Here is a 25,194-nt window from a genome sequence, read left to right as displayed (position 1 = left end):
CGTGCAGCAGGGCCTGGAGGCCACCCAGGATTGAGGAAGCTGATGGCCGAGGGTTGTGGTCTAGGAGTGCACTAAGCCTTGCACCTGACTGACAATGCAGCACCCTCACCCAAGCCCCCCACAAAGCTCAAACTCCTCAATCCCTCACGCCTTGCAGGGTGGGCATCACTCATTGGCGCCGCCATGTCTTTCTCCTACTCCACCATTGCGCTCGCGCTGAGCATCCGCGAAGGTGCGCTGGGAGTGTGTGGGAGCACCCCTCCTTCTTGGCTTTTCCGAGGATGGTGTCGCGGCTGGGGCAGGCTCAGGTCGGACGTTGATCTGCTGAGCCCCAACGTACTTGCCATACCGCATGGCACCCGCCTCGACGCCAGTGCGGGTGCCGCCGCGGCCACGCCAGGGCTGTGCACTCAGCCAGGCACGCAACCCCCTCCGCAGGCAACACGCACGGCACTGTGGGCGGCCAGAGCCTGACGCCCTCAGAAAAGGGGTTTGGCATCCTGAACTCTGTGGGTGCCATCCTCTTTGCCTACTCCTTCAGCATGATCCTGATTGAGATCCAGGTGCGTGCCACCTCAGGGGACAGGCAAACCTGGCTCTGCCTGCGCCGCGCTGTGGCTGTCCAATGTCTGCCGGCGCCAGAGTGGGGCATGAATTCCCGGGCCCTCACCCACTGCCCGAGCCGCCGACCACCTCGTAGGACACGCTGAAAGGCGCTGGAAAGGGCGGCCCCGTCCGCGTCATGCAGAAGGCTGTCCAGATTTCCGTGGCTGCCATGACCTCCTTCTACATGGTGAGTGCGGGCCGGGGGAGGGCGGGGTGCATGCTAACGGATAGAGTGTAGCGCCATGGGGGCACAATGCGGTCCCACCATGGCTTCGAGCTACCCTCGTCTGGCGCTGCCCCTGCTGCGCAAACATGCCGCGCGCTTCTCGACCCTCCCCCCCTTCAACATTCCTCACCCGGTACAGGCAGTCTCCGTCGCTGGGTACATGGCCTTTGGCAATGCGGTGCCCGGAAACATCCTGAATGCTTTCGACCAGCCCCGCTGGGTGATTGACATGGCAAACATCATGGTGGTCATCCACATGATTCCCGCCTACCAGGTCTACTCCCAGCCCTTCCTGGCCTTCTCCGAGTACCACTACAACCAGTGGCGCTATGCGCCATCCTTCTTCAAGGTGTGTTGGGCCAGCAGATGTGGCTGGGAAGGCAGGGACAGGGATATGCGCTGCCTGTTGCCACAATCGGCACCTCATACCTCTCCAAGCCCCTAAACACGTCCCCATCCTTCCTCTCAATCTCTTCCCCCTCCCATTGGGAACACCTCGATTCTCAGGGCATTACCTTCCGCCTGGTCTACCGGACGGCCTATGTCATCCTGATCGGCTTCCTGGGCATCTGCCTTCCCTTCTTCGGGGACATCGTGGGTCTAGTCGGGGCAATCGGTGAGCGACTGGAAGACTTGGCAGCTTGCCTAGGAGTTTGGCGAGCTGCCCTGGACCACCTCTCCCAAACTCTAAACTCCCCCTCCCAACCTGCTCCACAGGCTTCTGGCCCGCGACCGTCTTCTTCCCCATCGAGTGCTGGATTCGCGTGTATCGCCCCAATGCCACCAAGCGCATGTGGCTGCGGGTACGAAGTTTCCAAGGGGCTGCGCTTGTCTCGGGGGCAACAGCTGCGGAGGGATGTGGCATGTAATCGTGCGACAAGCATGGTGTGGGGCCCCGGGTTAAAAAGGATCAGTGTTCGGCCATGCTTGTATCGAAGCCTTGAAGGCAAGAATGTTCCCTCAAAACGATGACGCTCCCCACTCCCTGTACTGAACGCTAACACTGCCTTCTTCCCTGCGCAGTGCCTCAACGTCGGGTGCTTCATTGTCACCTTGGCTGCCACAGTCGGCAGCGTTCAGCTGATTGTCGTCGACTCCCAGAGCTACGAAATCTTTTCCGACTAGCCGCAAAACTCAACCCAAGCCTCAGATCAGTGATGAGCACCTCTACTACACCACCGTGCGATGTAATTTTTACCTACCTACAGTGTTGCTTCCTTGTGCAGCAACTCACGCCCAGCTTTAGCAAGCAGGCGCCTTGCATCCTGCTTACCAAACATCATCCATAGCTTGTGTTAATCAAAGAAGTATGAGAAGTGTAGTGACAAATGAAACACCAGGAAGGATCCCCTGGGCGCTGTGAAGCTGATGTGTCCGGCCGGTTGCCGGAGTTGCCGGGAAGGGTACTAACCGGTGCGGTCTGTTGCAGGAAGGTTTTTCAATCATACACTGGAAGGGATCCACGACAGGATTACATGAAAAAGCCTCGAGGTTTATGTGGGTCCTCATCGCGTAGTTCGTGATCACTCGTCAGAGTAGGAGGGGTGTCCAAGCCCTAGGAGGGTCACTGGGTGGTGGGGCAATGCCCGCCGACCTCAGGCTCCGGGAAAACAAGAAGGCCGACAACAGCCTGCTCATCTCAGGGTTGCACTTGGATGGCGTAGGATTGGAAAATGGCTCCACCACCGGAGCCTACGAGCTGGAAGACGACGGCGTATTGCGTACAGGGCAAGTGGGGGGGTTTAAGGGCGCAACCCTCTGACTGCCCACTACCTCCAACATAGAGTGCCTGACTGCCTGAAACTCGTTGAAAATCTCTCCTGTAGAGACCTTCCGATGCCGTGCCCGCTGCAGGACCACCTTCACGGCCGTCGGGCACACCATCACCTCTGTCATTGGGGCAGGCATCCTGAACCTGCCCTATGCCGTCTCCATCCTCGGCTGGGTGGCCGGCCCTGTGTGCCTCCTCATATTCTCCTTCATCACCCAGTACACCTCCCAGCTCCTGGCAGACTGCGGGGTCATTCGGGGAGTTCGCCAGCGCACATACACAGATGTGGTGGAGGCAACCTTCGGTCGCCGCGATTATGTCATCATCGCCTGGTAGGTCATGCGCCGGTGCGGGCGGTGCCTCGGGCTCCACACCCCTGCACACCATGGCCATCTGTTGTGGGCTCCCAGACTGGCCATGCACAGCAGGAAGTGGCCCGCCGCAGCGGCGTGTGGCACCTCGAGCCCCTCCTGCACTTGCTGGCGGCTGCCTTCCAACATGCCCAGCGCCCTGCCCTGCACCCCGCAGGGTCCAGCACTCCAACCTCATCCTGGTCACCCTGGCCTTTCAGATTACGGGAGCCCTCTCGATGCAGTGAGTGACTGGTGGAATAGGAAAGTAGGATCGCGCGTATCTGGCACAGTGCAAGCCCCAGGATGCGAGTCTGCTCTCCGCTCCTCAGTATCATCACCCCCACCACAGGACCGTCGCAACTTCGGTCTGCAAAATTCACGGGATCACCAACTGCCTGTCATCCTACTGGGTCTGGGCGGTGGTGTTTGCCGGCCTGCAGCTGCTCCTCATCCAGATGCCAAACCTCTCCTACTTCTGTGAGTCCAGCGGCCCGGCCGGGATGGGTTTGGGTGCTTCGGCAAGGTGACCTCACCGGTAGGTCAGGGGTCTTTCCTCCCCTACCCGATACCCATGCGCGATAGGATCGCATCGTCCACTGGAGACAGGCATACGGGAGTACCCGTGGCCACTGACCCATCAGTATGTCACTGCACTGACCTTGCACACAGCCCTGGCCGTCTCAATTTTCCACAGGGTGGGCTTCCCTTGTGGGAGCCGCCATGTCCTTCTGCTACTCCACCATTGCTCTGGGGCTGAGCATAGCTCAAGGTAATGCAGACAGGCGTCCGGCACGCCTGGCTATCTGGTCAGAGGTATTGCGCCTCTCAGGGTAAATCCCCTGCAACGTATTTGCGGCTGCTTTACATTACTCGCAGGAAACGCATACGGGACAGTGGCGGGGCAGCCGCTGGAGCCTGCAGCAAAGGCTTTTGGCGTACTGAATGCCCTGGGCTCCATCGTATTTGCCTACTCGTTCAGCATGATCCTGATCGAGATCCAGGTGTGGGGGAAGTGATATGTCAGGATGTGCACTCTGACTGCGCATGGACCCACACCCTGCTGCCGGTGGGAAAGGTGGATCTGGAACACCACAGGCAGCCTGCGTCCCCTTCTCTGAGCACAGGACACAATCCAGGGGACGCAGAAGGCCGGCCCCATCCAGAGCATGCAGATTGCCGTCAAAATCTCTGTGGCATCCATGACCTTCTTCTACCTGGTGTGTGATGCTTGTTGTGACGGGGGTGTGGGGTCAGATGGGAGAGATGGCGCGGCACCAATCACACAGATCTACAGCGCTCCGTCCCTTCATGACAGGCTGCATTGCCTTTTCCTGGGATGAGGAGTGTCCGGCATGCGGCTGATAATCACACATGCCTGGCTCCAGCGCACACAGTGCCTGCTGTTCCTCACCCTCCCCCAAGGATACAATGCAACAGGCGGTGGCAACCGCTGGGTACCTGGCCTTTGGGAACGACGTACCAGCCTACCTGCTCACCGGCTTTGAGCACCCTCGCTGGCTCATCTTGACAGCCGACATCATGGTGGTCGTCCACATGCTGCCTGCCTACCAGGTGTGGCTTGGCACAGCCTGGGACTGAGCGGGCCCTCCCCAGGCTCTGGCACCCAGCTTAACGGGGCAGGCGGACCCAGTCCTCGACCACCCCATCACCCACTCCACTCTCCACTCCATCATCTCCACAACAGGTCTATGCGCAGCCATTCGTGGTGTTTGTCGAGTTTCACTATGCGCTATGGGCTCGGGCGCCGCGAATGCTCCGGGTAGGCAATCAGGGCCCGGTGAGGGGCGTGTGCCAGGCATGCGCATGGTGCAGTATCCACTCCGCCACCCCGCGCTGCGGAGCTTGAGCTCCAGTCCTCACACATGCAGGGCGTGACCTTCAGAATCCTGTTCCGATCAGCATTTGTTGTCCTCCTTGGAGTCCTGGGCATGTGCCTTCCCTTCTTTGGAGACATCGTCGGGCTCGTGGGCGCCATCGGTACGCAGAGAGGCCGGAATAATCTGCTCAGCAGCGTAAAATCATGGTTTGTAGAGCTGAGGGTCTCGGACCAGGTCAACACCCTGGCTGACTTGCCTAATTATCCCTCCTCACCCCCTTCGGCCCCAGGGTTTTGGCCAGCAACTGTATACTACCCCATCGAATGCTGGATACGGGTGTACAAACCCTCAGAGAGACGCAAATTCTGGCTGCGGGTGGGTGGCGGTGGGTCCTCTCCGGGGAGGGAGGTGGGGGCCTGCCCTCACATGGATATACCTCTCACCATGTCCCAGAGAAACCCCTTCCCACCACCATCCTTTATCACAGGTGCTGAATATCGCCTGCTTTGTTGTCACCCTGGCGGCAACGGTGGGCAGCGTGCAGCTCATTATAGTTGATTCTAATAGCTACACCGTTTTCTCCAATCAATAGAGGTCGCTAAACCATGCAACCTTGGATTGAAATGTTTCTCGACAGCTTCATATGCATTACCATGCTCCCTTGAGTCATCAATACTCTGTGTAACAAGGGCTTACATAGAATACTGCATGGGTAGAGGTTGCTTCATAAGATCATCTGCTGGGCGTTGTGGAGCTTGCTCGTCTGTTCTCAGGTCCTAGGTGGTAAAAAGCCGCACCCGCTCTAACCTGATCCCATCTCCTCCGGACGAAATCTAGGGTAACCGGATCGCACACGAGACGCGCAAAAAGGAGAGGGAAGGCCTTTGGGTTCACAGAAGGGACTGAAGGGACAGTAATGATTCTTAGTATCCCTGGAGATGAGCTCTGCGGTCATTCACCCTGTCTCAGGAGGGTCCAGAACCGGGTGACGCCCGAAAGCCGACGCCGACCGGGGGGCGCCACGGTTCCAGTCCCCGAGTCCCCGAGTTCCAGCACCGACCGGGGGCCACTGCGAAGTCTCTACACCCACGTCGTCTTGGGCGGCAAACCCGCATCCGACAGATATAATCGGACTATTCCCCCCCAAATAACCTCACTGCGCAGCTCGCGCGGATGTCTCGCACCCCAGTACCAGGTCCAGGGGGGAACCCACTCGGGAGTGCAGGCCGAGTTCCGGCGGACTTTCGAGCCGACTCCTTCGAGGGCGATGATGCGGCTTTCAAGGAGGGGATTGACGAATTTGAGGACACGGATGGCGTCGAACGAACAGGGTAGCTATTGCGGGCTTATAGGCCTGCCGGTGGTCGCATGGGGGTGGAGGGCTTGGGCAGGCTTCAGGCCCCGCACAGCACACACACGGACACCCCCGCGTTCGTTTCCCAAGATCACCACATGCACTCCGTGTGATTAATTGTGAGGGCCTGCGGCCGAGTAAGGCGTACGTCTCAGCCCAGCATGCCCCACCTCTCGCAGGGGTGTGGCCACGGCTGTGGGCCACACCATCACCGCCGTGATTGGGGCCGGCATCCTGAACCTCCCCTACGCCATTTCCATCCTGGGATGGATAGCCGGCCCGTTGACCCTGCTGGGGGCTGCCCTGGTGACACTGTTCACCTCCAACTTGCTGGCGGAGTGCAGCGTCATCCGCGGCGTCCGGCAGAGGACCTACACCGATGTGGTGCTGACCACCTTTGGGAGGAGGGGGTACATCATCATGGGATGGTGAGGCACGGCCGCCCGCGGTGGGGGAGATGGGTTGGAGGCACTGGACCCAGGCTGAGGAGGGGCTGCCTTGGCACAAAGTTGCGTAAAGGGCTGATCCCGGTGTACGTGAGTGACCATCCTCACGCCCTTGCAGCCCCTGAATTGCCCCTTGTCTAAACAAATTATGTACCTCATCCATCCATCCCCCACCATAGGGTCCAGCACATCAACCTGTTCGTGACTGCCATTGCGTACCAGATCACCGGCACCCTCTCCCTGCAGTGAGTGCTTTGGCATGTGGGGAAGGATGTGATACTTCCCCTGCATGCTCAGGACCAAGCGGCCTGACATTCCTCAGGCCCCGCGACCCTTGCCCAGGATTTCTAATATCTCACACCCAGGATGCTTGCCCGGTCAATCTGCAAGACCAACAGCTCTGTCGACTGCCTGGACACCTATTGGGTGTGGAGCATTGTATTTGCGGGAGCACAGCTGTTCGTGGTTCAGATGCCATCCCTGCACCACTTCTGTGAGCTGGCATGGAATTTTCAGGGTGCTCTAAAGGGTGTTGGGCGTTTGACGACAAATCATGGACTTCCCTGCTGCTGGTGTCTGGCGATATTGACCAGGGATGGTCTCCACTCCACACCTGCACGGCCCGCATTTCCGGCTCCGCAGGGTGGGCTTCTCTGGTGGGCGCAGCGATGTCCTTCGCATACTCCTGCATTGCCCTGGGGCTGAGCATCGCAGAAGGTGAGTGGGTGGCAAAGCACCCTTCCCAATGGTCAGGCCTTGTGGGGGCCCGCCAGCCAAGTGACCATGCTGGCACGCTGTGTGACAGGGTGGCATGAACAAGCATGCACCTCATCCAGGGCGGGGAGGATGCCAGCAAGGCGTGGGAAGTCCCCTCGGTTTGCTGGCAGCAGCTGCACAGGCCTCCTCCACCAGCCTACCCAGGACAGCCCTGACAACCCCTCGCCGCAGGCAACACCTATGGCACAATAGCGGGCCAGAAATTGTCTCCTTCTGCTAAGGCCTTTGGCGTGCTGAATTCCCTGGGATCAGTGCTCTTTGCCTACTCATTCAGCATGATCCTGGTCGAGATCCAGGTGAGTGGAAGGCCGGCAGGCGGAGTGCTGCGTGTGGAGTGCAGGAATTATCACATGATCGAATTCCTGCGGTGCTAAGCAACAACAGGCCGCAAGGCAACCCCCAGCTTCATGGGCCTGCATCCACCGCGCTCCTTATGTCTCCTCCAGCCTAATTCAACCCCATACACCCCACCCGTCTTTGAAGAACACAATCAAATGTAGACCAGGGGTGGGCGTCATCAAGCCCATGCGCAGCGCAGTCAGGACGTCCGTGCTCATCATGACCTCCTTATACATGGTGCGGAGGGGGCGCAGCTCCTGGGTGGCGTCCACGTCTACCCCATGGTGCTCGCCAGGGCGACTACCCGAGCCACCCAGCCCCGCAGATGCTTGGCTGCCGCTTCTTATGACGACTTCCCCATCCTCCCTCTCGCGCCAGGCGGTGTCGGTGGCGGGGTACATGGCCTTTGGCAGCAGCATCCAGCCCGACATCCTGACCCGGTTTGCGGGGCCGGGTTGGGTCCTCATCTGGGCAAACGCGATGGTCATCATCCACATGGTCCCCGCCTACCAGGTGTACGCCCAGCCCACATTGGCATTCATAGAGGAGCGCTATGCGCGGTGGGCTAGGGCGCCTGCATGGTCCAGGGTGAGTGGAGGAGGCGCAGGGGGCAGCGATCTGGGTGAGGGGGGCTGGAAAAGGGGGTCGGAGGGGCCAGGTCGGAGCGGGAAAGTGTGATCAAGCAGGCCTCTAGGAGTGGCGATCCTCAACCCCCGCCCCTGCCTATGCATGCTGCGCAGGGTTGGAAGCTGCGCATCCCCCTGCGGTCCTTCTATGTTGTGGCCGTCTGCATCATAGCCATCTGCCTGCCATTTTTCAATGATATCGTCGGCTTGATAGGGGCCTTGGGTGAGTGGTCGGGTGTTAATATTGGCAGCTAGCTCCTCATAAGACGGGAAAGCCCTAGGACCCTTGACGGAGGGGGCCCAATGTCGATGTGGACATCCAGGATTTGCCTGATGGGAGGGTGCCCATGCATTGGCAATGTCTGGGGTGGTGATAGGGCCCCTACCTATGCCAGGCCCGCTTAGCACGCCGAATGAAAGGCTGGCGTAGCAACCACTTCACCACCACCCAACCAGGCTTCTGGCCCACCACCGTCTTCTTCCCTGTGGAGTGCTGGATCCGGGTGTACAACCCCGATAAGCGAAAGCGCTTCTGGTTGCGGGTGCGAATGGGCGATGGGGTCACATGCTGTGGTGGGGGACAGTGCCGAGATGCACCCTTTGATAGTTTGCCGGGTCTGAAGGAGTGTCGCAATGCTTGGCGAGGGCCCACCATGCCTGGTGACAGGTGGCCATGCGTGGACCTTGCCGGACCCAGCAAGCCCAATGCGGAGGGGCCTCTGGTTCCGGCTCTGTCCAGATGGCCCATGCCAGCTTTGCTCCTGTGCGTGACTGAGATTCCATACCATCCCCCCCCGTGCCTTGCCGCAGGTCCTCAACATCGCTTGCGGCATCCTCACCCTTGCGGCAATGGTGGGCAGCATCCAGCTCATCGTGGTCGACTCGAGCGGATACAGCTTCTTCGACTGATTCCATGAACTCTTGCATAGACCTTGCGATGGGCACGGCTGCTCACCACTGCCGCGCCAGCCTTGCATGTCCCTTGTCAGCATACAACCCAATGCATCGCCTCAACTGCTAGCACCCGATCATGGGCAGTGCGAGTGCTTGAGCATCGCTGTGATATGATTCTGACGAACATGGGGGGTTGAGGCCACTCGGACCAATCACGGGAAAGCAGGAACAATTCAGGGGTTCACCTCTCCAGACATCCATTCCCCTTCCATGACATGCCATTGCCTCCGTGTGTTGCCCACCAGATCCACGTAGTCCACCGCCTCCACCTCCAGGAACACCAAGTCAAATGTGTCTGGCGGCACATCGGAGTCCACACTTGCCTGCGAATTAGGTGCGGAGTACGAGGTCTGAGATGTGACACAGGCAAGGCTGGAACACAGGTGGCATGATCTTTCTCACACGTTTGGCCAGGCATGCATCTGACCATCAAGCTCGCGCCTCTCTCGCACCCCTGCACCTGCTCACCTCACTGTCCTCTGTGAGGTCTTCCTGTGTCCGAGCATGACCCGGAGCCAGTTGGAAGAACTGTTGGCGCCCAGGGGGCGACATCTTGGCCCAAGCCCTGTCTCGCGCCTGCATCATGGGGCAGTTGTCGACGCAGTCGATCCTCTTCCACCAAAATGCATCCTTTGTGCTGCTAATATCTCACCCTCCCCGGCATCCTGCCGTGGCAACCCCCTTACCTGCTGCAGCTCTTTCTCCTGCGTTGATGCACTCACGACCACGGCCGATCCAGAAAAGCGAAACTGCTCCCGCGTGACCGGGAGGTACCAGGCAGCTTCTGTCCAGGGGTTGCTGGCGAGATCCTGGATCTTGCTGCTCCTGTGGCAGTCATGGCGGCAGGGAGCTCATGAACGAGCAAGAGATTCTGTGGGAGGGCGGGGAGCAAGGACACCACTAATGTGCATTCCTCAAACCCAAACCACACCTGTGGTCTGTCACAAAGCTGAGCTTGCTGCCTGGCAGGAAACCCCGGAAGACGACAGTGCGATTGGAGGGCCTTCCTGACGGACTGACAGTGGCTATCTGGTAATATGTGGAATGTCTAAGCTCCTTATTGGCCTCGAGGGCCTGCAGAACCTGGCCTTCCCAAGGAGCAGGGGAAGCCATGCCCCGAACACCACGAATCCCAGATACCGCGCGGCAGCGCCGACTCAACCCCCAAGAGCGGGCTGAAGCTGTTGCAGTGCGCATATAATTTAGTAGAATAATTCGCTGAGTGCAAATGATGCCACATCTGAATCGATATATTGGCGAACCAGATTTAGATCTTCGCGCCCGTCGGTCCACACACGTGACCAGGAAATCTGCGCAGCCTCCGACATCCTTTAAACCACTTTGGCGTGAAATTCTGGGACATTAGTGGTGTTGAGCTTGAGAGAGAGTGCTGCGAGAAACGTTTTCCATGGGCGTCTCAGTGAATGCATGGACAGCTGGACCAGCAAATAGCGCCCGTATCGTTCCGTTCCGGGCAGGCCCCTGCCGCGTCCATCGTTCTCAGCGACCACAGCGAGCATGTGTGACTACCTTTCCCGAGACAGAGCGGCGCTTGAGGCAGCGAGCGTGTGCGACAGTTAGTACCGACGCGGATGTGGCCAGCACTTCCGAGAAGTCGCTGGATCAGCTTCCCGACGACATCCACCTCTACAAGGACCTGCGCGACTCCATTGCCACCCTAGACCTGCACGAAGATGATGTAGATGCAGCGGATAGTCTGGAGGGGGTCTGGCGATTCCTGCCCGGCCCGGTGCGCACCTTTGTGCGAGCCCTGAGCCCCAGGCTACGGGGCCTGCTGCTGTGCAATCTCCTGGTGTTGGTCGTCGCCACGAACTGGGTGAGTGCACATGGGTTTGGGCATGCCTGGTCGCCACGTGTATGTCCATCAATATGCGTGGCAGCTTTAAATGTGTGAGAGAAGGGACGTTAACTTCTGTCCTCCTGCATTTCTGCGGTCTCAAAAGGAGGGATCAGACATGCGCGGGCAGTCCCCCTTGTCGTACCTCCTCCTTTCATCCCCCTTTCCCTCTGCAATCGTCTCACAGGTGGTGGTCAAGGACGTCGGCGAGAGCTTCGACCCCTTCACCTTTGCCCTGCTCCGGTTTTCGGTGGCTGCGGCGGCCTTTTCCCCCTTTCTGTCCACCGCGCTCAAGGACCGCACCATCCTACGCGCCGGCTGCGAGCTGGGCGTCTTCATGGCGGCGGGGTACCTGGCCCAGAGCCAGGGTCTGGCCTCCACCGACGCGTCGCGCGCCTCCTTCCTCTCCACATTCACCGTGCTGGTGGTGCCCTTCCTGGCGGGACTGTCTGGCAGCAGGGTGCGCCCCGTCACCTGGGCGGCCGCCGCACTTTCGCTGGTGGGCGTGGGCCTGCTAGAGCAGTCGGGCCGCCCGCCCTCTGTGGGCGACATCTGGAGCTTCGTGTCTGCGGTCGCCTTTGGCATCCAGGTGGAAAAAGGGGGGCTGGGGGGGTGGGGAGGTGTTGAAGAGGAGGAAAGGGCAGGGGTGCGCATGGACGTGAGTTGCAGCGATGGATGGCCGGGAGGGGAGTGTTCCGTAAACTTTAACAGTATCAGTGCAGCACTGCATGCCGTTTGCTGTGGGTGTGTCGTGGCATGCCTTGGATTACCCCCTTGTCTGACTCTATGTGCGCCATTTTCAGGACACACCCCTCCCTTCCTCCCCACATCCGCCATCGCCAGATTTTCCGCACCGAGCACTGGTCCCGTCGCCTGGGCGCCGACTCCAGCCTCCCTCTCATGTCGGTCGTGCTGACCACGACTATGGCGGCGTCAGCAGGCGCCGTCGCCATCTTGCACCCTGAGTACCTCTCCTCCTTGCTGCATCATCCGCTGCTAACCAGCCTGCAGTCCTGGGGCAGCATCACACTGCCCTGGCGGGAGGCGCTGTACACCGGCCTGTTCACCACCGACGCGGTGCTGCTGATGGAGGTTTTTGCGCTCAAGGACGTGTCCTCCACCGACGCCGCCATCGTGTACACACTGGAGCCCGTGCTGGGCGCCGCCCTGGCGTTCGCTTTCCTGGGCGAGCGCTGGACGCCGCGCGGCTGGGTGGGCGCGGCCCTCATCGTGGGCTCCAGCGTCTTCTCCCAGGTCGCCAACAGCAAGGGCAAGGAGGAGTGAGGGGATGGGCCATCGCGACGGCTTCGACATCGCGGCCGAAATTTTGTGTACTGCGCTGCCCACCACCCCTGCTGGTCGTGTGGCAGTGGGGGAAGTGGATCAGGCCGCCCGAGTATGTATGTGAGTGTGAAGAAGACTGTAACACTGAATAAGCACGCAAAGGGGCCTGGGAATTCAGGCATCGGCATCCATGCATCGTGCTGGGAATATTTTGGTAACAACCCCGCTTCCCGTCAACTGCATGCACGGTGAGGCTCGAATGTGTGCGAGGTCGATGCAACCAGTCGACAACATGAGTCCAGCCAATGTGTGGTGGACTAGTGACTGCACTGAATAATCCAGCGAGCATCCTTGGTGCCGCCAGTCCGATCTGGGATCTCGGACGACCTAGGGCTGGACACACCACACTGCTAGAGGGGGCAGGAGGACAGGCACGTCCCGCTAATGATGTGCCCACGGCATGAACCTTCTCTCTGCACCATTCGAACCATGCCCTCCTGCCCGCGCCTGTGCAGCACGGCGACCTGTAGGGATCGGGCTGCCGCCTCGTCATGCCGGTGGTCATAGGCATGGTGGTCCTGGTCCGAAGCCTCCTGGGCCGTGCCTTCGGACGTAAGCCCCGCACGCCATACGGTGAGGAACTGGGGTAGTGTGCGTGTTTGGGGTTCACCTTGCACTGCCCCAGGGGAGCATAAGTCCTGCAGGCTCAGGACGGGGCAGTGGACAGGAAACAGTGGACAGGAAATAGTGGACAGAGCTGGACTGCTTGCCCTCCCCCTCTGCTCCTCATGCCTGACCCAGACCTTGCCTCGCACGCAACCTTTCTCCACGCTCCGCACCTTTGGCCCCTCACCTACGCCTGGCCGTCTTTGATCCCTCCCTCCCCTCCCCCCCCCCCAAAAAAAACCACCAAGGCAACCGCCTGCCGCCCCGGATTCATGACCGCCTGTCCCTGTCCCAGACGGTGGGCCGCCGCGTCGTGGTCATCGGCGACGTGCACGGCTGCGCCTCCGAGCTGGACCGCCTGCTGGCCGCGCTGGCCCGCCCCGACGATCTGCTAGTCGTCGTGGGCGACCTGGTGAACAAGGGCCCCGCCTCGCCCCAGGTGCTGCGCCTGGTGCAGGAGCGCGGCGTGCGCAGCGTGCGCGGCAACCACGACGACCAGGCCCTGGCCGCATGGCGGGCGTGGGACGCGGGCCTGCCCATCCCCAAGCCGGCCAAGCACGGCTGGGTGCAGGGGCTGCACGCCGACCTGGCGTGCGAGCTGGAGGCCTTGCCCTTCACCCTAGACCTGCCGGCCTATGGCGTCACCATTGTGCACGCCGGGCTCCTCCCGGGCGCAGATCTTCGGGACCAGCCCCTGTCGGACCTCTTCACGGTGGGTGCCGGGGTGTGGGAGGGGGACTGGGGAGGGGGGCTGGGGGCGGGCCAGGCGGGAGGGGGACAGTGAACAAGGGCGTGCTTCTGACCCAGGCAACGGAAGGGCGAGTGGGTCTGCGGCTGGCAAGATGGCATGATGGACTCCACCCACTTGTATCTGTTTCCCAAGCGCAGATGCGCGACGTCGTCCCCGCAAGCACCAAGGGCGCCGGGTCCCCGGCCCCAGGAGGCAACCCTGCCTGGGAGGCCAATGCAGTCGGTGGGACCGGTCAGCCCTGGGCAAAGGTGTGGGCTGGGCCCCACCACGTCCTCTTCGGCCACGACGCGGCCAGGTGGGGAGGCAGAAGGGGGAGGGGGGGGGGGGGGGGTGGGCGACTTGAATGGGGGGCATGGGCCCGGCGGGATGTGGATGGGCTTGCAGTCGGAGAGCAATGGCAGCCTGCATCAAGCAAGGATGCCATGAGACAGGCATCACACCAACAACATGCCAGGATACAATGCTTTGCGAGTTGTTAAATCCTTTTGCTTGTGAATGTGACGCACAGGCGGCTGCAGCTCGAGCCATATGCGACGGGGCTCGACACCGGCTGCGTGTATGGTGGCCAGCTGACCGCGTGCGTGCTGCCGGCCCTTGACCATGCTGGGAAGCCGGTGGAGGACTCCAGCCCTCTACCAGAAGGCCTCCCCGGGCAGAGCATCCGGCTGCAAGGGGGCAAGGGCATCGAGGCGCAGGTAGTATCCCTGCCCTCCGCAAAGACGTACTCTGACAAATTCCTGAAGCTGGAGCAGGCTGCGCAAGTGCCCATGGTGCATGGCGAACTGTAAACTCGGTGCACTTCACCGACGTTGTTCTGGAGCAAGGTATGGGTGGCATCCGGAGCATGGCATGGCCGGAGGAGGGCGCAGGGTGTTCACAAGGTCCCGATCTGATGACAAGTGCATGCAGGCACACGTCATTGCACCGCTCAAACACTTGGGAGGGACATTTTCATCCTCCCGCATTGCATCGAACTTCGGGGCCTGATCACTCGAGCAGTGGGGATTTCAGAGCCCGTCTCGAAGAGGGCGGGGTCGAGAGCTACACCACCTTCTGGGCCGTCCTCACATGCAAAACAGTCATACGTTCCTGTATCTTTCAAGTGGATAACAATTGTGCGAACTGATCTCTTCTTACAATCAGATAGAGCTCCCTGTGCTTCCGACCCCTGGCGGAGAGAGGATCACTTCCTTGAGTAGCCATCCAGACCACCGTTTCTCGCCGTTCCTGCCCCGTCATGGAAACCATCGTAAGCTATGTAGACCTTGCGCGGTCCCGGCAGCCATCTCGCGATTCCTGCACGCCTGGATCACACTCCCAGCCATCCTTTGCACTTTCCCCCTGCCCAGAACGCTGAGATCCTGACGCTCACATACGGCAGCATCGTGCGGCAGTTGATCTCCGACTATGAAGACGTGGATGAGGTCAACAAGCAGCTAGAAAAGATGTACGTGGTGTCCACTTGCTGCGCTGTGAGATGTGGAGAGTGAGAGCGTTCCCTGCGCTCCCAACGCACACACGCATACACACACCGCTTCCGACTCCCAGGGGGTACAACATCGGCCAACGCCTGATCGACGAGTACCTGGCTCGCTCCAAGACAACCTCCTGCTCCGACTTCAAGGAGGTCGCGGAACGCATCGCCCACGTCGGCTTCAGGATGTTTCTGAACACCAGCGCCAGAGTGGCGGCTTGGGCCCCCGACGGTCGGTCCTGCAGCCTGATCCTGGAGGACAACCCCCTCACGGACTTTGTGGAGCTACCGGAGCAGCTGCGGGGGCTGAGCTACAGCAATATCCTGTGCGGTGTGATTCGCGGGGCCCTGGAGATGGTGCGAGGTGTGGGGGGAGAGGCACACGCGGGGTGGTGACGTCGCTTGTGAAGCGTTGCTGGGTCTCCTTGAACCCCTCTCCCAGCTTCTTGTCCTTGTCCTTGATGCGCCAAAGCTCCACTCACTTGATGAGTCTCAGTTGGCCTTACAATGTACCGCGGACAAGCGCAGGTGAACATCGATGCAGAGTGCAGTTTTGTGAGGGACTCGCTGCGGGGCGACGACGCGACCGAGCTGCGCCTGACGTTCGTGGCCGCAGCGCCAGAGGCCTACCCCTACAAGGACGACGATTAGGGCGACAGGCAGGGCAGGGGCAGAATGCTGTGGCGCCAAGCCCCGCCTGCCGAGCTGTCAAGCACCCTGTGCCTGAGCTGTGCATGCGCCCCGCCGCCTGTCACCATTCAGCGCACTGTGAACCATTCTTTCCGAAGAGTCGAGCGCTGGGTCCCTAGCGGGAAGCTGCTCAGCAGGCGCAGCCAGAGGCGGCGCCTGCACCTCCCGCCTTGGCGGCGGAGGAGGGTGCAAGGTTGATGTCCACCAGGTCCTCCTGCTTGGAACCGCCCAAGCTCTCCATCCCCGGCAGGGCAGCGGCGATCTTGCGGAAGAGGGCCTGCGTGGCGAGGGGGTGGGTGGCCTCCAGGCTCAGCGCTGGCTCGCGCAGGGAGGACCACGGCCCTGCCAGGGGCACGGCGCAGGCATGGCGCCCGCGAGCCGTGGAGAAAAATACCGCGCGCGGTTCACCTTGATGTTGAAGCCAGCTTTGGCGCTGGTCTCGATGAACAGGATGCCCAGCTCCTTAGCCCTGGTGTCGCCCTCCTCGATGGATACTTGCCTGGCGATGGGAATACAGAGTGGGGGGAAGGTGACATTGGAGGGGTGTGCCCTGCGGGGCCTGCCGAATCGTGTTGGGTCGATGCGTTGGATCAGTCGACCTGCCTTCGAAGCCGGCCTGCCGTATGTCACACCGACCATACGCCCCTGCCCAGCTCAGTGACGCACCGCTTCTCGACCAGATCCGTCTTATTGCCAACCGCCACGATGATGACGTCGCTGCCCCTCTCCCCTCGAACCTCCTCCACCCATCGCTGGATATTCACAAAGGACTGGCGGTCTGTGATTGGGGCAGCACAAGGGTGAGTTGCTGGAGGGCGGGACTTTGGCTTGGAGCAGGTAAGGACGCATGTGGGCAAGTCAAGCCGCCCCCCCCCACAGCCTCACTTGTGACGTCATAAACCACCACGGCCACCGACGAGTCTCGGATGTAGCTGGGTATGAGGCTGCGGAACCTTTCCTGACCTGCAGTGTCCCTACGAGCTCGAAAGGAACATGGCGAGGCTCAAACCAGGCCGGCAGGCTGAGTCTGGGGACGGCTGAAGAAGAACAGCCCACATCAGCAACAGCCCTCTCCCAGCCGCCCTACCAGAGCTGCAGCCTGACTGTTCGATCTTCCAAGTACATTGTCTTCGACAGGAAATCGATGCCTATCGTGGCCTGCGAGGGTAGAGCCAGGGGATGGGTGTCGGCTCTGCTTCCCAGGGCAGGTGGCCATCCCCGAACCACGGCCTCAGCCCCCAGATCGGCGCGCCTGCCCGCACCCACGCACAGCTCACCTGGTAGGTGGTATCGAATTTGTCATACATGAAGCGGGTGATGATACTGGTCTTCCCGACGCTCTGGTCCCCCAGGAAGACTAGCTTGTACTTGGCCAACGGCGTCACCATCGACGCGGCTGCCATTGCTGCTGGAGGATGGTCGGGCCCGAATCCCACGCGGTATGAGTGCTGAGCGATGCACCCGGTGTGAAACGCCGGGAGAGCCTCGCACGCGCCACAGCAGTCTTAACAGTCGAGGGACAGCGAGCAAGGAGGCAAAACTAAAGGTGCTGGGGGAGTCGCCCAATGGCGTTGATACAATCAGATGAGCGCACTGAGGAGAGTGTCCATCGTTTTCAGTGCCCAGCCTGCCCCCGATCTCAGTGCGATTGATGCGCTCTCGGATGCGAGCTTCGAAAGTTGGGCGCGCAAGGTGGCTGCGATCAGTAGTCACAGGTACCCTGAACCCAGCTCTAATCGCCCTGGGATTCCACCCTGACGTACAGAGGACCATGTGCGAGGTGCATGTCCAGGATGCGCATGAGTTTGCAGATTGGCAATCGGGTCGGGGACTCGAGCAGGTCCAACTCGTTGCTCTCCCGTCAGAAAGCATACTCGGGTTCCACCTCCATTGCCCAAGCAAACTTCTGGTACAGGGACCGATTGAAGATGCGCTCCAGGGGAACCTCATTCCTCTTGCACCTGCGGGGACGGAGAGTGACGGCAGGGGTCGGGGACTTTCCAACAGGACCTCTGCAAGGGTGTGGCACTAGCGCTGCTCCCCAAGGGTTCAAGGAGGCTGTCCCATCTGGAGCAAAAAGCCCGGGCGCCCCTCTCCCCTTTCCTCACCATGCGACAGTGATCCGAGGGTCCAGGTAGTTGATCTTGGACGTCCCCAGTGCGACAGTCTTCAGGTCCTCCTTCACCTGCACCGGAAGGAGCGGAGCATCGTCCCTCAGCGTCCCAAACCTCGCACCAAGGCGAGTATCATGAACAGCAGACCTCCAGATACCCTACATGTGCCTTCCATCTGCCAGCCTTACCTTGAAGTTGATCTCTGCCTTCTCAATCTGCTGCTGCTTCTTCGATGCCCTGTTCTCCAGCCTGCAAGCAGGGGCGGGGAGGGGGCAGGGGTTGGGGCCTCCACGCAGCAAGCGGCGCACGATACACATGCCCGCTAGCACCGACTCCTCCCCAAAGCCGTCACTTCTGACTTCAGTGGCGCAGGCCTTGGACCCCCCGGACTCACGACTCTGCATTCAGCTTCCTCCCGTCCTTGCCAGGCAGGCCCTTCAGGGCGAGCTTCAGGTCGGCTTGCAGCTCCTGTGCAGGGTATGTGCGAGGGTGGTTGTGGCGAGGTAGCGCAAAAATAGAGGCCAGGGCTGCATGGCACCACTCACGCGTCCCATCCTTCAGGACCGGGATTCACAACCCGCCTGCCGCCCCCTCTTGCACCGTCACGCCAACGCACCGCCAGCTCAGCATGAAGCGCCTCCATCTTGGCGGTCAGCTTCTCCATCTGGCCTACATGCCCTTTGGGAACCGCGCGCTGGTGGTTGCACAGCACCGCCACCTCCTTGTTGGCCGTGTCGTAAGCCGCCTTCTTGGCCTCCACGCTCTCCGAGTCCACCTCCCCGGTCAGCAGCCGGTCCAGCACGATGGAGGCATTGTAGGTACGGAAGACCTGGAGGTGCGTGGGGAGCAGAGAGTGCGGCGGGGGGGGATGTGTAGAAGGCTTTCCGAGGACCAGCCGCTGGAGGATCACCAGCCAGGGGAGAGGGCACGCGGGCAGGGGCGACATGAGGGTGCATGGCGGTGGTCGACACCCTCCTCCCATCGACTCCAGCCATGCAGGAGAAGGTGTGAGGATGACTTGGGCACCCAGGCTTGCACACAGAAACTGGCTTCCCACCCCGAATGCCCTCCTGCTGGAGGCACCTCCTCTCCCGCACACACAAAACTCCAACAGGGAGATCACCTTCACCGACAGGCCGTCCATCAGCTCCTTCAGCCTCACATTCAGGTCTTGCGCATCGAAACACTCAAACAGCTGGTCTCCCGGCTGCTTGGCTGCAGGGTGTGGACGGATCAGGTTGTCAGTCCCCGCTTGACTGTGGTCATGACAGGCTCTGCCTCGGCCGGCACACGTGGCACCCTGTCGGCACCGTGCTCACCTTTCCCGTTGGCGTCCTCGCGGCTAAACAACTGCAGGTTCTGGAAGACCTTGGGGTCTACGTCCACCGTGTTCTCGTACCGGATGGAGTCCTTGCCTGGTACATTGGATGGTGGCCGGGTCAGGCAGGTCGGGTCTGGCGCCAGGGGAGGCGTTCTCTGGGGAATGCTGCAGGAATCGCAGCATCCCACCCACACCCGCCCATCTGGCTTGCCCATCACCCACACCCGCGCCTCACCCAGGAAGTCAAACTTGATGTGGTTGGGTGGGAGGCACTCCACATTCTCCACCTGTGATGGTGTGAAGGAGCCGGGGCTGGGGCACAACAATTCTGCTCTCAGCAACCCCCAGTCATGGTGCTGACATGCTTTGTCGCGTGAAGGGCACTCTGCCGGCACCTCTCCTTGCCCAGGAGCGCAAGCCAACCCACAGACCCCACCCACCGCCCCCCCCTGACAACTGAGCGACCCACCTTGAGGGTGCAGCAGCCCACCGTGTCGGCCTCATCCTCGTCCTTTTCGTGCCCAGCACGGAGCGCCAGCTTGTCGATGAAGTAGAGGGCGGTGGCCATCTGCTTTTGGGGAGGGTGGTGGGAGTGAGAGGTCGAGGGCTGCAGCCAGGGTCAGCCCATGCAGGCCCCACTCTGGCGCCAGGTTCACAAGGCGGGCCCGCCGCAACACGGCCGTTCCTGGAGAGACCCCGGCCCCTCCAGTCCCTCAACCCCTGCGCTCGGCACCTGCCGCTCGCGCCGGTCCCTGGCATCCCAGTTGCGGGTGTACTCGGCCCGGATGTCGGCGATGCTGTCCTTGAGCTTGCGCGCCTTTTCATACCTGCGGGCGGGCGTGCATGGGGTCGGTGCTTGGGCATGCTTACTCAGCACAGTATTCTGCTGTGGGGCAGAACAGCATCCCAGCGATTGGTGAGTGCCATTGCTTCGAGTGCTGAGATGCCGATGTGCTTTCCACCTCCTCACCCACTCAAACTCAGAGCTGTCCTCCTGGTCCCCCGGACCCCCCACCCCGATCTCCACCTCCTCACTTGAGCAGGTCGCTCTCCGACTTCCACGTGCTGGTGGCGGCCAGGAAGACATACTTGTACTCCTTGGTGTTCACCGGGTCCCTCCAGTACGCCAGCCACGTCACCGTCTGGTCGTGCCGGACCTGCCATGTTATAGGTGTACGATGCTCAGGATGAGGTTGGCATGCAATGTTTCAGGCAGGTGCTTGAAAGCCAAGCGCCCCCCAGCCCCGACAGGCATGAGCACCCAGGGTCAGAAGGCTGTGCCCCCGCAAGCCCAGCCCCCTTAGCCAATACCCTCCGCTTGCCTACATGCTTGGCGATGGCATCAAACCCCCAGCCACCCACCTCCCCCCTCGTTCTCGGCGCACCTCCCTCCAGGTCTGCCCCGGGAAGGGGTGCTTGGGCAGCGGGCAGCCCTTGCCGATGTTGATGGTGATGTCGCGGGGGTAGATGCGCTTCTTGATCTTGCCCATCTTGGGGTGCTCCCCGCGCCCGCGGAACAGGCCCGGCGGCTCCACGCGGAAGTTGCCCACCTGCTCCTGCTTCCCGTCCACGCGCGCAAACTTGTAGTCGGCCTCAGCGGCCTCGCGCTCCTCCTTCAGCCTCAGCTTCTCCTGCGGCGGGCATGGGCGAAAGGGGGATACTGGGTGGGGAGAGCGACTTGCCGCGCATTCAGAAACAGTCGTGACTTTGAACTGCTGGCCGCAGGTGCGGCCAGATACCATGACCAACCCGACGCGGCCGGCGCACGATTGATGGACAGTACTCATGATTGTGCTGGATCACCCACCCACACCCTCCCCTCCCCTGCCTTGCTCCCCCGCCAACCTCCCACCCTGACACACCCACCTCCTTCGTGAGGGCGCGTTTCCGCTCGCGCTCCGCCATGTGCCACTCGTAGATGGGGGTGAAGTCGCACTTCCTCAGGCACTGGATGGCATGCTTGGGCCCCAAGACCTCACTGAATCCCTCCCAGAAGTTTTTCTTGAACGTCTCCTTGGTCATGTAGTCTGCAGGGGGGGGCCGGTGGGTGAGGGAAGGAGGGGGGAATGAGCACGCACACAGCCTGTCTCCCCTGCCAGGACGCCCTGAGGCCTGGATTGGGTGCCAAGCGCAGGACAAACTGCGTTGGGTTGCCCCTCAAGATGCCCTCTCTGGCGGTACAGCATCGACACCCATACCCGTCTCCAGCATGACGGCGTAAAAGGTGGCCACCTCCTCCTGCTCCGGCGTGAGGTCCACGGGGACGCCGTCTGTATGAAAGAGCGCAAACTGGAAAAGTGGGCAGGTCATCCCTTGGGATCTCAGGTTAGGCCCCCAAACGGCACAAGGAATCAAACCCCTTTCCTAACTATCATCCATGCAGCCTTTCTAAACCCCCCAATCCGACTCACCATACAGCATCTTGACACCATGGGGCTGATACTCAGGGGGGAAGAGGACCCCACTGTGCTCGAGCGTGGTCCACCGGATCTGTGGAAAAGAGGAATTGGCAAACTTGACCGCCTTCAGAGCATGCTGGAGCGCAGTGGAACGCCAGCACCCCCCATGAGAAGCCGAGGTGGCGAAAAGTTGCGGCCTGTTTGCACAAGCAGCAGGAAAGAGTCCCTCTTCACCCTCGCACCTCGGCTGCATCCGGGGCCGCCTGTTCAGACCTCCGAGGCCGAGTGCTGGCATCGCTCTCGCGTGCCTTCTTCTTGATGGAGCCGCCGGTGCCGGTGCTCTTGCGTTTGGTGTCTGTTCGCTGGCTGGACTGGGAGGGCGGCCTGGAGGCCTGGGAGGCGGGTCTGGCAGCTGGCTGAGGTCTGGCAGCTGCAATGGATGGAGATTTGGATGGGTTGGTGAGTAGAGAAAGTAGTGGTCTCCCAGCACGTACATTCAGCGAGGAAACATGAGACCTTCCAGGCCACGAGAGTCGGTGTTCCGAGTGACATCCTACCCCCTGAGAATTGCACACTCCCCACCCGCAACGTACCTGCAAGGCTGAGCTTCCGCTGTGCCAGGGGTAAATCTTCATCAGAGTCCGAGGAGTCCGTCAGCATCAACTCGAACTTTGGTTTGGGCCTGCTAATCACTGGTAGTTCCACCGCGTCGCCGAAGATGTCTGCTTTCTGCGTGCCTGCCGCTTCTGGCGCAGTGGCAGTGGCCATCCTGGCCTGCTGGTACTCTTAATACCAGAACTATGCCAGATATGGAGCCACGGGGCAACAGGGCCGCAGGTAGTCGCTCGACCGAGTAGTGCGCCGGGGTGCCCAAGGAAAGTATCGACGTGTGTGATTCCCTGGGTCGCGAGACCCCGATATGTTGGCTTATATGCGGATCTGATGTTCAAATGCTGATGTTCAGGGTCAGGTGTGCCCTTGTGCGTCTGGCTGGCTGGCTTGGGGGGTCCGTTGTCTATGAGCTAGAAGTTCGAGATCGCATCAATTTCACCCGTGGACGGCCTGCGCTCTGATGAACCTATCTGCATCACCTCCCTGCGCCCCCCCGCACACCCGGCCCTGCTGCCATCTCTGTGCTAGCTTACAGTCAAAGGTGCACGTTGCGAGCGGCAGCCATCGGGCGGCGCTCACTTCTCCTCCACGGGCTCCACCTTGGCGCCGGTGGTGGGCAGGCCCACAAACACCTTGAAGGCGTCGTAGATGCCCCACTGCAGCCCGGTCAGCGTGCCGATCATGACGATACGGAGGGGCAGCCCGCGGGTGAACAGGTTCATCCAGCCCATCTCCGACACGATCTCGCCTGCGGGATGTTGGGAAGGGGGGGAAGGAGGGTGAGGACCCGCGACGAGACGTTGCTCGACCCATGCTTGTCATCCACATGGTGCCAGTTCCATGGCTGCCGCACCGGGCACTGGCATCCCAGGAAGACACCCTGCTCGCAGCATGCCCTGCACTCACCGACAGACACGCCCTTGGTGGAGTTCAGCTTGGACACCAGGTTGTCGGCGGGGTGGGACACCACGGCGCAGAGCACGCCCGCGATGTAGCCTGCGGCAAAAGACACGCCCAGCTGCTCGCCCTTGGTGCACTCCTCGCGCGGCTTGGGCACCACGTACTTGTACAGGCCCTGGACCACATTCTCGAAGGCCGCGAACTTCATGATGGTGTAGGGGATCTGCCTGCCCCAGAGGGGGACCACGCCCTTCCACAGCCCGCCCACGCCGCCCTCGGCCACGAACTTAGGCAGGCCGTCGCCGAAGCCGCGCGCCCAGCCGGGCACGGTCTGCACCTTGACCTTGACGGCCTCAAAGGGGCACAGCGCGATGTCGGCGATGAACTCGGCCGAGGCGGAGCCCGCCACGTAGATCAGGTTCTGGTAGCGCGCCGCGTACTCGGGGCCGGCCAGGTCGGAGTAGTACTTCTTGAAGAACTCGTAGAAGCCGAACTTGCAGGCGCCCTGCGCGGAGTAGCCGAGGGCGGTGGGAACCCAGCCCTTGAACAGGCCGCGGGCGCCCTGCTCGGTGACGATGGTGCGGAAGCCCTGGAAGATGCCCGTGTACTTGGTGGGGGCGGTCTGCATGTTGCACTTCACCACGTCCAGGGGGGTGACCGCAGTGTGCGTGAGGCCGCAGGCCAGGATGCCGCCCACGCCGCAGGCCAGGTAGTAGTCCTGCGCGGGGATAGGAATGGGAAAAGGAATGATTATTTGTCAGTCCCATGCAGGGGGGCCCGTCGGGCGCCCGGGTTCTCCTCGGCGAGGGGGCCAGCAGGGGTTGGGCGCGCCAGGGCGTACCCGGGAGTAGAGGGCGATCTTCTTCTCCGTGGGGGCATGTGCCACGAAGCCGGACACGCTGCGGGCAAGCAGATTGTCCTGGGGGGCCGCAGACCGCTGCAGGGACTGCTCCTTCTGAACGGAGGCAGCCATGGCCGCGTTCAGGGCCGTGGGGGTGTATAGGGTGTTGGGCAGGAACATATTGGCACTCCTCTACAGGACGTGAGCCTGAAGATCGAGTCTTGGAAAGAGAGATCCTATAGACACAGGCTTCGGGTTTTGGGTGCAGAGTGGCACTGCCGGCAAGGATGCGCGCAACTGTTTAGTCAAATGCTGCTAACGTCGATCGACCCCGGAGGGCGCGCAATAACATCAGTCTGCATGATCAGCAGTTCAGGGTCAGGACATTGGTGCTAGCGCCTGTACTGTTGAGGGCCACAACTTGGGCATACGACACCAAAGATAACATGGCCGCCTTGAGGGTGGTGGTATAAGTGGTCGTTTTGCCGTTGTATTTTTGGGATCCATAACTGGCCAGGGCCCCGTCAGCGGTGAAGAAGGCGTACCTAATGCTGTCCGGGGTCAGGTCCCCAAATGTGATTGAGAATGAGAAAACGTTTGATGCTAGAGTGACACTCCCAGTGATAGACCCAAGTTCCGGTGGTGGTGGGGAGAAGGATACGGGGGGAGGTGGTATAGGGTTGATGAGCGTCAGCCGCATGATCTCCTTAATGTCCTCCAGAGTTAAGAATGTGTACGCGGCTCCAAGAGCATAAGCTGACATGAGCGTTTCAGACTGTGGGTCTCCCTTGATGGTGGTGACGACATCCCCCAGGTTATGACCCGCTGAGGTGATCATCTTGAAGACAGCTGAGTACAAGCTGCAGCTGACGAGTTTGGGGGCATACCCCCCAGTGGTCACCACACAGGTCATTCGGATCTTTCCAGCAGAGGGAACAAGCTCGACTGTAGCAGTTGCCCGCGGGGGGGGTGGGTGAGGTGGGCTGGGTGGAGG

At 61.1% G+C, this 25,194-nt stretch overlaps 10 protein-coding genes across 10 annotated transcripts in view; 7 read left to right on the top strand and 3 right to left on the bottom strand.

The window, feature by feature from the left end:
* F751_5446 (Amino acid permease 2) overlaps nt 1-1,957 on the top strand; it is a gene marked incomplete at both ends in the record, with an annotated part of 3,862 nt that extends 1,905 nt beyond the window's left edge. Inside the window, 7 exons of the mRNA XM_011402568.1 lie at nt 158-232; nt 439-563; nt 701-793; nt 972-1,181; nt 1,340-1,448; nt 1,550-1,635; nt 1,856-1,957. Coding sequence (XP_011400870.1) covers nt 158-232; nt 439-563; nt 701-793; nt 972-1,181; nt 1,340-1,448; nt 1,550-1,635; nt 1,856-1,957 — 800 coding nt within the window. The remainder of the gene's footprint in view (nt 1-157; nt 233-438; nt 564-700; nt 794-971; nt 1,182-1,339; nt 1,449-1,549; nt 1,636-1,855) is intronic.
* A 457-nt stretch (nt 1,958-2,414) lies between these two features.
* Nucleotides 2,415-6,843, top strand: F751_5445 (Amino acid permease 2; the record flags this gene model as incomplete). The annotated part of the gene is made up of 14 exons (XM_011402567.1): nt 2,415-2,553; nt 2,659-2,935; nt 3,132-3,197; nt 3,306-3,460; nt 3,833-3,957; nt 4,081-4,173; nt 4,394-4,528; nt 4,662-4,736; nt 4,819-4,954; nt 5,084-5,169; nt 5,282-5,323; nt 5,959-5,969; nt 6,328-6,576; nt 6,774-6,843. The coding sequence occupies 14 exons, from the start codon at nt 2,415-2,417 to the stop codon at nt 6,841-6,843; spliced, it is 1,659 nt and encodes a 552-aa protein (XP_011400869.1).
* Nucleotides 6,844-7,262: 419 nt separating this feature from the next.
* Nucleotides 7,263-9,245, top strand: F751_5444 (Amino acid permease 2; the record flags this gene model as incomplete). The annotated part of the gene is made up of 6 exons (XM_011402566.1): nt 7,263-7,311; nt 7,543-7,667; nt 8,089-8,298; nt 8,451-8,559; nt 8,793-8,878; nt 9,147-9,245. The coding sequence occupies 6 exons, from the start codon at nt 7,263-7,265 to the stop codon at nt 9,243-9,245; spliced, it is 678 nt and encodes a 225-aa protein (XP_011400868.1).
* Nucleotides 9,246-10,698: 1,453 nt separating this feature from the next.
* F751_5443 (putative transporter) lies at nt 10,699-12,432 on the top strand (the record flags this gene model as incomplete). The annotated part of the gene is made up of 3 exons (XM_011402565.1): nt 10,699-11,127; nt 11,336-11,737; nt 11,992-12,432. The coding sequence occupies 3 exons, from the start codon at nt 10,699-10,701 to the stop codon at nt 12,430-12,432; spliced, it is 1,272 nt and encodes a 423-aa protein (XP_011400867.1).
* Nucleotides 12,433-12,983: 551 nt separating this feature from the next.
* On the top strand, nt 12,984-14,637 carry F751_5442 (Serine/threonine-protein phosphatase 1; the record flags this gene model as incomplete). Its single annotated transcript, XM_011402564.1, has 4 exons — nt 12,984-13,065; nt 13,347-13,810; nt 13,987-14,144; nt 14,358-14,637. The coding sequence occupies 4 exons, from the start codon at nt 12,984-12,986 to the stop codon at nt 14,635-14,637; spliced, it is 984 nt and encodes a 327-aa protein (XP_011400866.1).
* A 449-nt stretch (nt 14,638-15,086) lies between these two features.
* On the top strand, nt 15,087-15,974 carry F751_5441 (Trafficking protein particle complex subunit 3; the record flags this gene model as incomplete). The annotated part of the gene is made up of 4 exons (XM_011402563.1): nt 15,087-15,098; nt 15,199-15,296; nt 15,398-15,680; nt 15,852-15,974. 4 exons carry the CDS (start codon nt 15,087-15,089, stop codon nt 15,972-15,974), a joined length of 516 nt encoding a protein of 171 aa, XP_011400865.1.
* A 169-nt stretch (nt 15,975-16,143) lies between these two features.
* On the bottom strand, nt 16,144-17,416 carry F751_5440 (Ras-related protein RABH1e; the record flags this gene model as incomplete). Its single annotated transcript, XM_011402562.1, has 6 exons — nt 16,144-16,290; nt 16,422-16,512; nt 16,680-16,791; nt 16,899-16,987; nt 17,101-17,171; nt 17,291-17,416. The coding sequence occupies 6 exons, from the start codon at nt 17,414-17,416 to the stop codon at nt 16,144-16,146; spliced, it is 636 nt and encodes a 211-aa protein (XP_011400864.1).
* A 458-nt stretch (nt 17,417-17,874) lies between these two features.
* Nucleotides 17,875-22,615, bottom strand: F751_5439 (DNA topoisomerase 1; the record flags this gene model as incomplete). Its single annotated transcript, XM_011402561.1, has 17 exons — nt 17,875-17,974; nt 18,122-18,198; nt 18,316-18,376; nt 18,522-18,595; nt 18,744-18,956; nt 19,251-19,342; nt 19,447-19,542; nt 19,684-19,735; nt 19,918-20,016; nt 20,182-20,275; nt 20,484-20,605; nt 20,834-21,079; nt 21,315-21,475; nt 21,647-21,718; nt 21,860-21,938; nt 22,090-22,277; nt 22,441-22,615. 17 exons carry the CDS (start codon nt 22,613-22,615, stop codon nt 17,875-17,877), a joined length of 2,001 nt encoding a protein of 666 aa, XP_011400863.1.
* A 419-nt stretch (nt 22,616-23,034) lies between these two features.
* Nucleotides 23,035-24,380, bottom strand: F751_5437 (Phosphate carrier protein, mitochondrial; the record flags this gene model as incomplete). Its single annotated transcript, XM_011402559.1, has 3 exons — nt 23,035-23,207; nt 23,366-24,077; nt 24,201-24,380. 3 exons carry the CDS (start codon nt 24,378-24,380, stop codon nt 23,035-23,037), a joined length of 1,065 nt encoding a protein of 354 aa, XP_011400861.1.
* On the top strand, nt 23,300-23,569 carry F751_5438 (hypothetical protein; the record flags this gene model as incomplete). Its single annotated transcript, XM_011402560.1, has 1 exon — nt 23,300-23,569. One exon carries the CDS (start codon nt 23,300-23,302, stop codon nt 23,567-23,569), a length of 270 nt encoding a protein of 89 aa, XP_011400862.1.
* Nucleotides 24,381-25,194: the final 814 nt, after the last annotated feature.

Source organism: Auxenochlorella protothecoides (genome assembly GCF_000733215.1).
Source record: "Auxenochlorella protothecoides strain 0710 unplaced genomic scaffold scaffold63, whole genome shotgun sequence".
NCBI classification, from domain to species: Eukaryota; Viridiplantae; Chlorophyta; class Trebouxiophyceae; order Chlorellales; family Chlorellaceae; genus Auxenochlorella; species Auxenochlorella protothecoides.
The sequence above is the reverse complement of the archived record's forward strand: the minus strand, read 5'-3'. Positions and strand labels throughout refer to the sequence as shown.